Below are 15,010 nucleotides of genomic sequence, written 5' to 3'. Positions count from 1 at the left end.
ACCTCAGTCTGACAGCTCCTCAGAAATATGTGGAAGGCTCACCTCTTCAAGGAGATCCTCGCCAGATAACACTAAGGAGCCACCAGCTCCTTGCGCATGCCGGCCCAACAACCAAGCCATTTGCCTTCCTTCCCTATACCTGATGAACACGGTTGTGAGCCGTGCCTTCCACCTGCTTGTACGCGACATGAAATTGACAATGCCTACCTATACCACTCCTTGGCTCACTAGCCCACTTTGCAGTCAGCCTACACCAATATCAACAACTTAATTATTTGTCCTATGAATGTATTTGTTGTATAAGAAAAGTGCCTGGTGTTCACAACATAAGGTTATTTGCACGTATTTTGTTTTAATTCTACAATCACTTGCCAAATAAGCTCAAAATAGAAAGCGATGTTTTGGAAATAAGCATTGTCTATCTTGATGCTACATGCAGTGGCCAATACAAGCCTCGGCATAAGAAGGTTACAGATTCCCCAACCACTGGCGGGCGGCATTCAGTCCATTTGAAAGAATCACCTCAATGTCTGGCATTTACATGTTCACATGCCGCTGTCCCTAGCAGTCACACGTCCACCTTTCAGCACAGCATCTCTTCATCCTTCCAGAGCCTCATCGCTATTTTTGTTTCATAAAACATTGCTTTTCTTATCTATAGTCACTTGGTCTCAGAGGCCTTGCGGCATGATCGAACATTGAATAATGTCACCATTAGATCATTTTTGTTCTCATCCATTCATAAATGTCACCTTTCTAGCATGAGTGTGCAGGAAATGATCACATGCTCCATTGATCTGTGGTCAGAATACCCTTTCCAGGTAGGAAGCTTAAGTGCAGAGTATGTGGAATAAATAAACCAATGGCAACTGATGTGCTGCTCAGCACTTCACCAGAGATACTGCAAGACTGATTAAAGAAAGGAGTATTGGACACAAGCAGAAGCTTCGCTAGGTTCATAGTGATAATTTCGAAAGTAAAACTTTAACTTTCGAAATACAAAAGTTCTGACACAAAAGCATTGAAAAAGTTTTGAATGTTTTTTTTTTTAATGCTTTGCATTCGGAACTTTTGCATGTTAAAAGTATTCATTCGAAAGTGTGACTGGGCACCACACTTCTGCTTCCCAAGCGCCTCGCCTGCGTAACGAGTGCTGCAGAAATGGAAACAATATTACTAATGACCTATAATAACGAGCAAGGGGCAAACTGGATTGTCTCTTATTGCTTTCCTCATAGGCTATATTATTCCGCAAGTGAATGGCACTCATGTAATCGGTTACCTGTGATTTTACTGCAAACTTTTTTTCAATGTATTTTTTTTTATTTCGGGGGTCCTCCTCCAAGCCCACCGTTTCCCTATGTTTTAACTGCCCACCCAACCCCTCCCCACCTATTTTAACCCATTAACCAATCATATATATATATATATCTATATATATATATATATATATATATATATATTTTTTTTTTTTAATCAGTAATTTTGATGGATTTTCAATTATTAAAAAAACATCGAAATTGCTTTTTCGGTAAAATCACTGGATGTCATATTATCAGCCTCAAAGGGATGAACGACCAAGGTGGCCATTGAAAGTTTTGAATGCGGGACCTGCAAGTCATCCACAGATCTGTGCAGAGGCCGCACATCCCACTTAGGCATTTTACCGGAGACAAGCTCATAGGTAGTAAAGAGTCCAGCCACTTGCTTTCAGCCCAGCGCAGTTCCACATTAGGGAATGGATTTTTAAGAGACTCAAGCCCATTGTTCAGTGCAAGTTTCAGCATTTTCCAAAACATGTAGCTGAAGAGACAGAACTAGCAGCGTGTTCGGGCTTATGATATAACTGCATAGCTAGTCTTGCTGGGAGTAGGCCTCCTTCATTTCCCAGCCGGGCTTCTGAAATCAGAAATTGGCCAACCACTGACCACTTTACCAGATCTGACATGATGTGTGCGTGCCCCAGTAGGATACTACAACACTGAATGGTTTTCAATATTTAGCCACACACCAATTGCAAGACCCTGCCGGTCAAAATCAGCCAATCGCTATTCACAATCGATAATGCATATCTCAATGATAATTGCTCAGCAGTTTCACCGGAAGAAACCCCACTTAACGTTTCAATGGGCTTGCGCCCGAACATAGGATACTATATATAACTCTCAAATGTGAAACGGTTACCTTTGCCTTTGTGTTGTGGTTATTGGGATATGTGCCAACGAGAATCAGATGGCTCTGAATGCGATCACATAATGGTGGCATTGGCCTACAATCTGAGGCATCTGACCACCTCACCCCCACCCACATTTCTTTCCCTGTGCACCTCAGTTCGCCAGTCTACAGTTGCCTCATACCATGTCTGTCACCCTCGTAATATATGCCTGATGCGGCTTATCTGGCTGCCTGTCTCTGTGCTGTGTCGCCACCATAGAAAATGAAAAGGGAATCTGACTTTTCTGACAGTGCTACTTTTACAATTCCCTGGCGGCCATCTTAGCATATTTTATTGATTTTGACGACGACACTAGAAGTGCATAAGCTTCCTCGTGAGTGTTAATGTGTGACTGGGCCCATTGCCCTGATGTGGTTTGTCTTATAGTCTGATAAATTTATAATCGCTGTGGAGGCAAAAATATTACAGTGTACAATGTAAATATTACATCCTGCCGACGACAACATTTAATGCACATTTACTATTTTAGAATATAATATGGGTGATAACTATCTGATCAGACACTATTTAATAACTACTAACTGACTCAAAGTCCAGCATTTTGTTTTTTTGCCTTATCGGACACAAACCAGTATCCATCAATCAGGCAAATAGAACATTCGGAACGCGTGCTGTTGGAGAAGAAACCTCACGCAAGAGGCAGCAGTCAGCTAACTGTGTTAAAAGCCCCATCCCAGAATCACGTCAGATCGTGCTTAGCATATTTGGTGTGAGGAATAAATAGGAAATAGATGAGAAATTCAATTCCAATGCTTTGAGTGTCTGCCTCTGAAAGGATTCAGAGGAGGCGACTTAACTTCTGCGTATCACTACCGCCATTTGAATCACCGCGGTTACAGTCATGGGGGAGGAAAGCAAGGAATATATGATTCTAGTGTCCTGCCTACAATGGAAGCAGGATTTGAGATTGTGCAATGTGTGATGTGTGTGTGTGTGAACATATTTTAAATGTTCCTTTTTTCAAGAGTTAATCTCATCATGTTTTCTTGTTCCAAGATCAGCGCTTTTAAATTAATCACACATTCCTGACAGCCTCCCCGATCTCTCCCCTGCTACGCGTTTTTACTAAGAGGACATCAGCTCGTGTACTTTGTCTCCATTAGGTCATCAAAGCCGTGGAGGAAGCCTACCGCTTGCCAAGTCCCATGGACTGCCCTGCTGCTCTCTACCAGCTCATGCTGGACTGCTGGCAGAAAGACCGGAACAGCAGGCCCAAGTTTGAGGAAATTGTCGGCCTGCTGGACAAGCTCATCCGGAATCCGAGCAGCCTGAAGACACTGGTGAATGCATCAAACAGGTACACTGCGCCGTGCCACGTCTGTTTCCCGCCACGCCTAATTAAGATTGATGCTGTGATTTTCCACATGAAACGCTTCTTGACCATTAGGTTTAGCCGCTTCCCGCTTAATCAAACAGCGCACTGTTAAAAAAAAAACACATTTCCAAATCTCCTTGGCATTAGCCATTGACTTGTGTGACTGCGGTTTATAGTTTTTCCTGAGATTGTCTGTGAATGGCAAACAAATAAAAGCAGGTTGGCGAGCCGAGTGAAAAAGTGAGGTCACACATACTGTTCGGCATTCTTTTAGGGGGTGATGCTAATTATTGGAGCACATGTGTTATTTAATCGGATTTATAATCCGCTCTGAATTAAAACATGTGATTATTTTCTTGACAAGGAAAAACATCTACAAACCATTGTTTCCCATGCCTTTCGAAATTATATTACTTATTTTGATCGTCTTGAAATGTATGTCATGTTATTGGGTTTTAAAATGCACTCTCCCGTGTTTACATGTTCAGCACTCTGACAGATCCGAAAAAAGGAAGGGGATTTGGAGGGGCTTGATTGTGGGGACAGTGGGTAACATAGCTTTGCTGTTGTGCTGACACCTGCAGTTCGGAAGTACCCGCATGTTGTGTGAATGTCTGTTGCTGGGTTGCCTGTGTTGGGGACATTGAGGCATCTGTGTCTGATGGGAAGCCTTGTGTTTCTGTGGTTCGAGGATGCATTGGCGTGCAGGGTGATATGCAAGTGGTTTGGAGAGGTGTAGCTTTTGCTGTGTAATGCCTGTAGGGAGGGGTATTCAGTTGGCCTGTTAATATGTGTATTGTTATATGTTGGAATGGAGATATTCAGAGTGTTAATGTGGGGACGGGCCTGCTGAGCCCTCAGTGGGCCTTTGGTGCATACATCTACTGTGTCCATGGCAATGTTCTGGTTTTGGTACCCCTTTGGTAGCGTAAATGTGAGAGGTCATCCTATGCGCCGTAGGGCGGGTTGGTATCCCTAGTAATGGACTATGTGCAGAGACTGATACCGAAAAGAGTGATAAAAGCCGATGAGCCCAAGTAGACAACGTTGTGAAACAGTGGAGTGAACTCATGCCAGTGGGAAATCTCAGTCGAGGTGTCCAGGTGCACATCACAGTGGCCGGTGTCCCAGTAGCACCCGTAGAATGCAATCACAATGGGCAATCTACAACCCGACATTGAGGAGCAAATAACACGTGGGAGAAAATCCCAGCAAGCAGACTCACAGTAGGGGACCTGGGAGCAAAATACATTGGGCACTTTGGAGTAGGATCACAATCGAGACAATTAAAGTCGGGCACCTCATGGAATGGGTTTGGGAGGGCCCCACGTGACTCGTCCTGCCTGATCACCGTCTGTGGGCGTTAGCCATCTTGGCGGTGCCTTGACACCTTAACACGCCGTCTTGAATGTGAAAATGCAGTGCAAGGTTGTGATTTGTGTATGTCACACTTAGGAGGCTTGTGGTTTTTTCTGAATGGGCGGTAATCCTTGGGTTTTGATCCCAGAGTTGGATTTCTGTATTTTTTCATTGATAGATCCGTCCTGAACAAACCTAGGTTTAAACTTATAGGCAGTTTCCCAGATATTACTGTCTGAGTGTTGTCTCTGGTTCAATGCAGCACCTGGCATCGGATGTAATGGTGCTGACTTTGTTGATTACGTTTTCTTGAAGAGCTAGCTGTTTAGAATTTTCTAGAAGGTAAGATACTAATGGGTTATAGGAATTTGCCTTGAAAGTGAGATCCAGAGTTTTTTGTGACGCTGGATAATGACAGAATACCAGTCCGCTGTGTCTCTTTTATGATGTATTGGAGTTGTTAGGACTACATAGTTGCTGGTTCTGAAAGGTCTTTTATGATGGTGTGAGATAATCTTCCATTATAAGAACTGCCCTCCATAGCCATGAAAACCCAGTGGCTGATGCAGAGAGCTATTTTTGTCTTCACTGGTGGCCAGTTAAGTTCTTCTTAGAGTTGCTGTTATGTGGTGTTTCCTTTCCACTCTCGGTAGCAGGCTCACAGCAGGGTTCTAAAAATGTCTAGATAGATAATGTTGATATTGTTAATAGTTGTTCTCCAGCATGGGGTCTGGCATGGATTCACATGCTCATGAATATTCCCCGTCGTCAGGCTGGGAATCCTCGGTAAAGAAAAAACCAGTATCAGTTTCGTTTCTGATCTGTCTTTCGTAGTAATAACCAATCACTGGTCTCTGCGTCATACTGACCACAGCCAATGACTGCCCTCTACCTAAGCACCGCCTCTGGCAGCCATCTTCAGATTTTTACCGCACGTTCATGTGTTGGGATCCTCGTGCTATTGCTCTCGAGCGTTAGTGCTATTTTTTCACGTTTTTTCTCAAAAACTTCGTTTTTTTCGGTCAAAAGAGCCTCAAGCTCCACCGACTCTCCATCCGATCAACGGGGACCCGTGTCGGATTCGTCTGCGCCCCTCAAGGGTAAAGATTTCGTCGAGCTATGCTTTTGGAGGACTCCAGAAGTTTCTCAGGCCCGGACATGGCCCAGGAGAAGGGAAGCTCGACGCCCGGAAAGCTGTTCAGGATCTGCCCTGGATGCCAGCTGCAGAACGTCTTTAAGGAGGACGAACACTCCTTTTGTCTCTACTGCTTACATGAGGACAAGACGCACGTGGAGAAGGACTGTGCGTTTTGCGGCAACATGTTGGAGCGGACCATGAAGGACCGCCATCAACGTCTCGCCAACTGGATGGAAGGGAAGAGCCCGTCAGGCGAGAAGAAGAGGAAGAAATCCGAGCGGTCTTCTAAGACCTTTGAGGACGCCCCGGCGACGGGGGTCCAACACAAGGCCAAGCACCGCGAGTCCGCTGGCACCGGGAGCGCCGAACAGTCGGGCTCTACGGGCGCCAGGCAGGGCGCACCCTCCCCGGCACCTTTAGCCACGAGCCAACGCTCTGGGTCAGGTAAGAGGAAGGGCGAGCACCCGGCGAAGCTCCTGGAGAGGCCCCGGTCGAGCTCGAAGGCCCCATCGGAGGGGGAGCGAGGCAGTGTCCCCCCCTCAAGGATAAGGAGGTGAGCGCACCTAAGGTGGTGAAGGCCTTAATCCATCCGGCCAAGCCCTCTATCGATACTGTCGCGGCGGCCCTGGCTCAGCCTGTGGAGGCTACACCAGTGGTGGCGACCTCGGGGCTCAGAGTCTCCCTGCCACCTCGGAGGGAGTCCTCTTTTGTGCCCATCGATAGGACCCCCGTGAAATCCCCGGCGGGGAAGAAAAAGGGGGGGCAGGGCGTCATCGTAGATTCGGCCTCAACCTCGGAGGAGGAGCTGATTGAGGTCTTAAGCCACGGCCTTGGCGTGGAAGAAGACCGGCCCGTCGGGATGGATCCCGACGCAGGCGACGACGACATCGTCGAGGGTGCCGACGGGGCCCCTGATCGCCCGTCGGATTCCCCTCTGCCAGCGCCGCAAGACAACTCGGCGGCCATTTTGTTGGCTATACAGTCCTTATGTTCAGAGATAAGGACAAGACTACCGTTGCCGACGGAGGAACCTCTCCCGTCGGGGGATCCGGGACCTTCTGGTGTTCCCCCGCCCAAGAAAAGAAGGATTCACCCTCCACCTCCTTTTCAGCCGTCGCGCCCCGTCCAGCCCTCCTCCCCGTCCACCCGAGGGGATGATACGGGGACTGACACGGCAGCGACGGGTACGGACGACGAGGTATACGACGAGGATCTACCGTCGTCACCTCCCACCAGGGCTTCTCCGCCCGACGAGATTGGATCGTTCCACTCCATGATCGCCAGGGCATCCGAGCTTTTCCAACTCTGCCCTGAGGAGAAGAAAAAGGAAGGATTCCTTTATCAACGGCGCGAGGCCAAGAGGAAGACTGTCCTCGCGGTGCCTCTACTGGACGACATTTGGGATGAGGGCCTCGCCCTCCTCAAGAACCCTTCCACGACGCCAGCTAGAAGAGACCGGTACGAGAAGAAGTACCGGGTCCCGGACGCGGCCCCCCTGTGCCTCCGGGCGCAGCCTACCCCGGACTCCGTCGTCTCCGCGGCGGCCAGGAAGAAAGCGGGGGGGGGTGCGGCCTCCACATCGACTTCCCCACCGGACGGCGAGGGAAAGAAATTGGACACTATGGGACGCAGGGTCATCTCGTCTGCAGCGACGACGATTAAAGCGGCCAACGCCTTGGCTATCGTGGCCCGCTACGACAGGGAGCTATGGTACAAACTGGCTCCCCTGCTGGACTTCCTACCGGACAACAAGAGGGCGGATGCCCTGGAGATCCTACAGGAAGGTGAGGTGGCGTCGGACCACGCCATCACTATTGCGACGGACATCGCCGACACTGGGTTTCGCCAGTTGGGCAACGGCGTGTGCCTTAGGCGGCGTGGATGGCTCAAGGCTACGGACTTCCGTCAAGACGTACAGACCAGAGTCCTGGACATGCCGTTCGATGGGAACAACCTGTTTGGGAAAACAGTGGACGATTCCCTTCAGGCCATTAAAGCGGACACTGAGACGGCCCGGGCCCTTGGGGTTCTGCAGCAACGACGGACGTCCTTTCGGAGCAGTGGAGGCAAGGGCGCCTCCAAAGGTTCCGGCGGCAGTTTCTCCACCTACCGTCAAGCGGCCCGCTCGTCGTCTCAGGAGGCCTACAGAGGACGAGGCAAGTCTGGCGGACCCCGCCGTCGTCGCCAAGGAGGTCAAGGCGGCAAAGCCTCGTCGAAACAGGATTGAACCGGCCGTGGGGTCGGGCCCCCACCGAAGCACCCCGGTGGGAGGCCGGCTGGCGAGCTTCGTCAGCGTGTGGGAGTCCATCTCCACCGACCGTTGGGTGCTGGACGCCTTAGCCCGGGGCCACGCGCTCGAGTTTCAAAGAAGGTGCCCGCGCGTCCCCCCCGTGGCCAGGAAAGAGCTTCACGTCCCTCAGCTTCTCCTGGAGGTAAAGGCGATGCTCAGGAAGGGCGCCATCGAACTCGTCCCAAAGAGGCTTCGGGGCTCCGGAGTTTACTCGAGATACTTCCTCGTGAAGAAGAAGACGGGAGGATGGCGCCCCATCCTAGACCTGCGACGTCTGAACAAGTTCATCAAGGCGCAGAAGTTCCGGATGGTCACACTCCAGCACGTCCTGGGTCAGCTGGAGGAAGGAGACTTTCTGTCGTCGTTGGATTTGGAGGATGCCTACTTCCATATTCCCATCCTAAAGGGGCACCGAAAATTCCTCAGGTTTGTGGTCCAAGGGCGTCACTACCAGTTCAAAGCCCTCCCCTTCGGACTACGGTCGGCACCCAGGGTATTCACCAAGTGCCTTGCACCGGTGCGGCGCAGCTGCGCCGCGAGGGGATCCACGTCTACCCCTACCTGGACGACTGGCTCATCCGAGCCAAGACGAAGGAGCTCGCCGTGGAGCACACGGCAAGGACCGTCCAACTTCTCACGGACCTGGGATTCTCCGTGAACTACGCCAAGTCCCACCTGGTACCCGCGGCACTGTTTCTGGGAGCGAAGCTCGACACAGTGTCCCTTCTGGCCTCCCCGTCGGAGGAAAGGACCAGGTCCATCCTGGGCAAGGTACAGCGGATGTTGGTTTCCGACGCGGCCAAGGTGAGGTCCATCAAGTCCCTCCTCGGAATGATGTCTTCCTGCATCTACCTCATTCCCATGTGCAGGCTCCGGATGCGCCCGTTGCAGGAGTTCCTGGACGCGCGCTGGATCCAAACGACGGGCAGCTTCGAGGAGAGGATCACACTCGACGAGAGTTTCCGCCGAGCGGTCCGGTGGTGGGGCAACCGCGCGCATCTGACGGCGGGCATGGACTTCCAGACCCCAGACCACCAGGAGACAGTGACCACGGATGCCTCCCTGGAAGGGTGGGGAACGCACACCGAAAATCTGCACGCGAGAGGCCTTTGGCTCCCGACGGAGAAGTCTCTCCATATCAACGTCCTGGAGCTCCGTGCAGTGTTCTGGTCCCTCAGGTCCTTCCTTCTGTCCCTCAAGGGCAAGGTGGTGAGGATCTTCACCGACAACACCACCACCATGTTTTACATCAGGAAACAGGGCGGAACCAGGTCTCCAGCGCTGTCCAAGGAGGCGCAGGACCTGTGGCATTGGGCCGTCGCCCAAAGGATGTTTCTGGTGCCGTTTCATCTGGCAGGGATAAAAAACACCATCGCCGACTCACTCAGCAGGGAGCTGCGCTCGTGCCACGAGTGCGAACTACGGCAGGATCTAGTGGATCGCCTCTTCCGACGGTGGGGCACACCCCAGATCGACCTGTTCGCGACGGCGACGAACTCCAAGTGCCGGAGGTTCGCCAGCAGGTTTCCCCAGGCGAAGAGCATGGGCGATGCTTTCTCGTTCCCCTGGGAGGGCCTGTTCCTCTACGCGTTGCCTCCTTTGCCACTGCTAATCCGGCTCGTCAACCAGCTCAAGAGGTCACGGTGCAGGATGATCCTCGTCGCACCTGCGTGGCCGAGGCAGATATGGTTCCCGGACCTTCTGGACTTGTCAGCGTCCCCGCCAATCAAGCTGCCGGTGGACGCGGATCTACTCTCCAGGGAAAGAGGCGCCATCCTCCACCACAACCCGAAATCGCTGAACTTGCAGGCCTGGCTCCTTCAGCGCTAGAGTTTGGAGGATACGACATACCGGCCGACTGCAGAGAGGTTCTTGCAAAGGCCAGGGCGTCCTCGACTCTTAAATGCTACGGACACAAATGGAAGAGGTTCTCTGTCTGGTGCCACTCACAGAAGATTAACCCTCTACGGATTACGGCTCCCCAGGTTCTGCCGTACCTGCTGACGCTGGCCAAAGCTGGACTGGCGCACACGTCCATCAAGATTCATCTTGCTGCGATCTCCCGATACACCAGAACCACGGGCCGGACGTCCTTGTGGTCTCATCGTCTGGTGAAAGAGTTCATGAAGGGACTGTTCAGATCGTTCCCGCTGGTGAAGGCTCCGGCCCCGGCGTGGGAGCTGAACGTGGTGCTGACCAAGCTCATGGGACCTCCGTTCGAGCCTCTGCACTCGGCCCCGTTGAAGTTTCTGTCGTGGAAAACAGCGTTTCTTGTGGCCATCACCTCCGCACGACGGGTGGGAGAGATCCAGGCCCTTTCATGCAAGGCCCCGTACTTGACTTTTCACGACACGAGGGTAGTGCTCAGGACGCACCCCTCCTTCATGCCCAAGGTACCGTCGGACTTCCATCTCAACGAACCCTTGGTGTTGCCTGTGTTCTTCCCGTCGCCTTTGTCGCCGGCTGAGAGGACTTTGCACTCGCTGGATGTGGCTAGAGCGCTGAAGTTCTACGTGGACCGCACGAAGTGTTTTCGGAAGACGTCACAACTCTTTGTGAACTTTGGACCTGTCAATCAAGGGAAGGCTCTCTCGAAGGCTTCCATTTCCAGATGGCTCTCCGGCTGTATCATGTACTGTCATCGGTTGGCAAACCGACCGCTGCCTGGCCGTCAGAGAGCCCATTCCACCAGAGCGATCGCAGCTACCACGGCATTCCTTTCTGGTGGGCCCCTGCTGGACATATGCAGGGCTGCTACGTGGAGGTCGACGCACACCTTCACGAAATTCTACTGCGTCGATCGGGATTCCAGGGAGGAGTCCAGGGTCGGCCAAGCAGTGCTGCGCAACCTGTTCGCCTGAGGTGAGCCTGGTGAGGAGGTAAGATGCTTAATGTTGAGTTTGATGTACTGCTTAATGTTGAGCCTTTGCCAACTGCCGTGGTTGTGCATGTGTGTACTGCTATGTATTCTTTATTCATGAGCATGTGAATCCATGCCAGACCCCATGCTGGAGAAGGAACAAGTTACTTACCTGTAACTGTTGTTCTCCAGCATGGAGACTGTTGTTCTCCTGGCATGGATTCACATGCGAACCCTCCCGCCTACCCCTCTGCGGCTCTTCACTTGGTCATACTGCCACTTCACGTGCTTCCAAATCTGAAGATGGCTGCCAGAGGCGGTGCTTAGGTAGAGGGCAGTCATTGGCTGTGGTCAGTATGACGCAGAGACCAGTGATTGGTTATTACTACGAAAGACAGATCAGAAACGAAACTGATACTGGTTTTTTCTTTACCGAGGATTCCCAGCCTGACGACGGGGAATATTCATGAGCATGTGAATCCATGCCAGACCCATGCTGGAGAACAACAGTTACAGGTAAGTAACTTGTTCCATATAACCAGTGATGAGTCCGTACGTTATGTGACAATTTTATGTGGGAATGTGTGGAAGGGTATTTTCCGCATGACTGAGCATAGGCGATAAATGCATTTCTTGACCACATTGTTAATGTGTGCTTATAGAGAAAGTCGGTTGTTCTACATAATCCCTAACTTCCTGACGACTTTTAATGCCTCTGGACAAGTACCCATCTCAGTAAGTCATGTGATTGTTGTCTGAGGTGTAGCGTTGGATGGTGGAAATCATGATCTTCATCTTGTTGGTGTTGAGTTTTACGATGGTTCCACGCATTATTTTATCCAAGGCATCATGTGAGGTCAGAATATGTGTCATTTTGATGATGATTCGGATTTCTCCTACATAGGTGTTTCATGTGAGGAGATACAATAATCCTGCTTCTTTACAGTTTGTAATTAGTATCAGGTGTCATACTGTGCCTAGGTTGTGGTGATGTCTTGGAGTATGAGGGCCAAGATGCTCGCTTCTGCATTGGTTTTGAGGTGGTTTTGTAAGTGTAGAACCTCTGATTCTGCCCCTCTCCTGGGTCTAAATCCTGATTGGGTGTGGTCCAGGGTTTTGTTCGAATTGATATGTTCCTGGATTTGAGAATAAACCTAACTTTCCTGGAATTGTGCTCCCAATCCTTTTTTTTATTAGTCTAAAGATTGTGAAGTCTTCCAGATTTTCATTTATGTTTTTGAGCAATGGTTTTATGTAGGCTACTTGGAAGCATAGTTAACTTATTCTAATAACCAGTGATGAGTACATGAATTCCGGAGCTTCCTTGTTACGAATGGCTTTTTATATGTGTGGGGGCAAGACATTTCCATTTTGGGGATGGGTTTAAATTGTTTGAGCATGTGTATGCTACTTGTGGGATCATCCACAAATGTTTCTTGATTTGTGTTTGTTCGCCTGCAGCTATGACTGGCTTAGATGTCCTTGGCTTTGTTTTTATAAGAGATTAATGTTGTCATTGATTAGTGTTTGAGAAGATAATGGAGATTTGATGCATTAGTTGTTTGGATTTGTCATTTCATTTATGATGTTGAAAAACTCTTTTTCTGGATAGGTTAACATTCGGATGCATTCTGCCCGGTGTAGTTTGTTTGCCCTTAGAGCTGCTGCTTTGTAATATTAGCTCTGTTACATGTATGGTGCTGTGTTGTTTTTTTTTTTATATATGCACGCCGCAAAAGACCCAAATACATAAATAATATATGTGAGCAGCACTCAGTTCAGGAAATGGGCCCTAGCACGAGAGGTAGACCTGTAAGTATAAACTGGTAAGCAGACTGTACACTCTGTTTGATCTAAAACCCCCATGGTGCCCTCTATTAACAAGACACAGTAACTGCAGCCCAGGCTGAGAAGGATAGACGAGTCTGGGATATGCATATTACCTCCCAGAAGCCCTGCCTCAGCCCAACAGGAATCCTGCCTCCCATACCAGTTTAACAATTTCCATGAAGTTCCTAGCAGTCCTCAAGAACAGCTGGGAAGCCCAGTTCAGAGTTTTCACCCAGAGGAGCTACAGATCAAGACCCACCTTAATTTAAAGGTTTCTGCTGTTCCCCTCCCCCATTCTGTCCATGGAACTAGGACATTTTGGTTGTTCAGGCTGGGGAAGGAGGTAGAAGGGAGTTTGCTCTTCTCCAGCATGGGGTCTGGGCTGGATTCACATGCTCATGAATATTCCCCATCGTCAGGCTGGGAATCCTCGGTAAAGAAAAAATCAGTATCAGTTTTGTTTCTGATGTATCTTTCTTAGTAGTAACCAATCACTGGTCTCTGGGTCATACTGCCCGCAGCCAATGACTGCCCTCTCCCTAAGCCCTGCCCCTGGCAGCCATACTCAGATTTTTACCGCACGTTCAAGTGCTGGGAGTCCTCGTACTATAGCTCTCGAGCTTTTTTGCATTTTCGCACTTTTTCAAAGAGATTTATCTCATTTTTCGGTTAAATCGAGGCTCAAGCTGCACCGTTTCTTCTTCCGATCAACGGGGACCCATTTTGGAATTTTCTACGCCCCTCAAGGGTGACATTTTCATCGAGCTACGCTTCTTGCAGGATTCCAGAAGTTCTGAGGCCTACCTCGTGGACATGGCCCAGGAGAAAGGAAGCTCGACACCCGGCAAGCTGTTCAGGAACTGCCCTGGATGCAAGCTACAGAACCTGTTCAAGGAGGACGAGCACTCAAGGTTCTTCTACTGCCTTCACGAGGACAAAACGCACGTGGAGAAGGACTGTGCGTTTTGCGTGAACATGTCGGAACGGACCATGAGGGATCGTCGGACCCGTCTCGCCAACTGGCTGGAAGGTAAGAGCCCAACAGGTGAAAAGAAGAAGAAGTCCGAGCGGTCTTCTAAGTCCTGTCAGGGCACCCCGGCAACGGGGGCCCAACCGAAGGCAAAGCACCGTGAGTCCACGGGCAACGGGAGTGCCAAACGGTTGGGCTCCTCAGCTGCCAGGCAGGGCGCACCTTCACTGACGCCATCAATCACGAGCCAATGCTCTGGTTCGGGGAAGAGGAAATCCGAGAACCGGCTAAGCTTCTGGAGAGGCCGCAGTCGATCTCGAAGGAACTGGCCAAAGGGGAGCAAGGCGGTGACCATCCCCCTAAGGTGAAGGCCTCAAGCGCGCCCAGGGTGGTGAAGGCCTTGATTCACCCGGCCAAGGCCTCTATTGAGGGAGTTGCTGCATCCCTGGCAAAGCCTGTGGAGGCTAGCCCACTGGAGGCAACCTCAGGGCCCAGAGTTTCCCTGCCTCCGCGGAGAGGCCCATCGAGAAGACCCCCATGAAGACCCCGGTGGAAAAAGAGGGGGGGGCGGTGGCCATTACGGACACGGACACAGCCTCCGAGGAAGAGCTGGTCGAAGTCGAAGAGGGACTCGACAAGAATTTGGAAGAGGCCCGTTCCCACGGGAGGGATCCCGATGAGGGTGACAACGAGAGCGAGGGTGGCGATAATGCAGCTCCCGTGGAGGAGGAGCAACCGCCGCACCCGTCGCAGCCCGAGCCACAGGACAACTCGGGGGCCATTTTGACAGCAATTCAAGCCTTATGCACGGAGATAAGGACGAAATTGCCCCTACCCCCAACGGACAACCCGACTGAGCTGGGTCCGTCGGGAAGCCGTCCAAACAAGAGGAGGAGGATTCATCCAATCCCACATTTTCAGCCCTCACGGCCCTCTAAGCCTTTGTCTCCTTCCCCGATCCCGAGGGATGACACTGGAACAGATACGGCCACGACGGGGACGGATGATGACG

At 50.9% G+C, this 15,010-nt stretch overlaps 1 protein-coding gene across 2 annotated transcripts in view; it reads left to right on the top strand.

Annotated features, from left to right (window-relative positions):
• EPHA5 (EPH receptor A5) overlaps positions 1–15,010 on the top strand; it is a 938,871-nt gene that overhangs the window by 878,118 nt on the left and 45,743 nt on the right. For both annotated transcript variants that reach the window (XM_069630489.1, XM_069630488.1), the window contains exon 15: positions 3,340–3,533. In XM_069630489.1, the coding sequence (XP_069486590.1) occupies positions 3,340–3,533 (194 nt within the window). The remainder of the gene's footprint in view (positions 1–3,339; positions 3,534–15,010) is intronic.

The sequence above is a fragment of the Ambystoma mexicanum genome, chromosome 6q (genome assembly GCF_040938575.1).
Source record: "Ambystoma mexicanum isolate Mex_15411 chromosome 6q, UKY_AmexF1_1, whole genome shotgun sequence".
Classification (NCBI taxonomy): domain Eukaryota; kingdom Metazoa; phylum Chordata; class Amphibia; order Caudata; family Ambystomatidae; genus Ambystoma; species Ambystoma mexicanum.
Note: the sequence above shows the minus strand (reverse complement) of the source record. Positions and strands in the feature narration are given on the sequence as shown.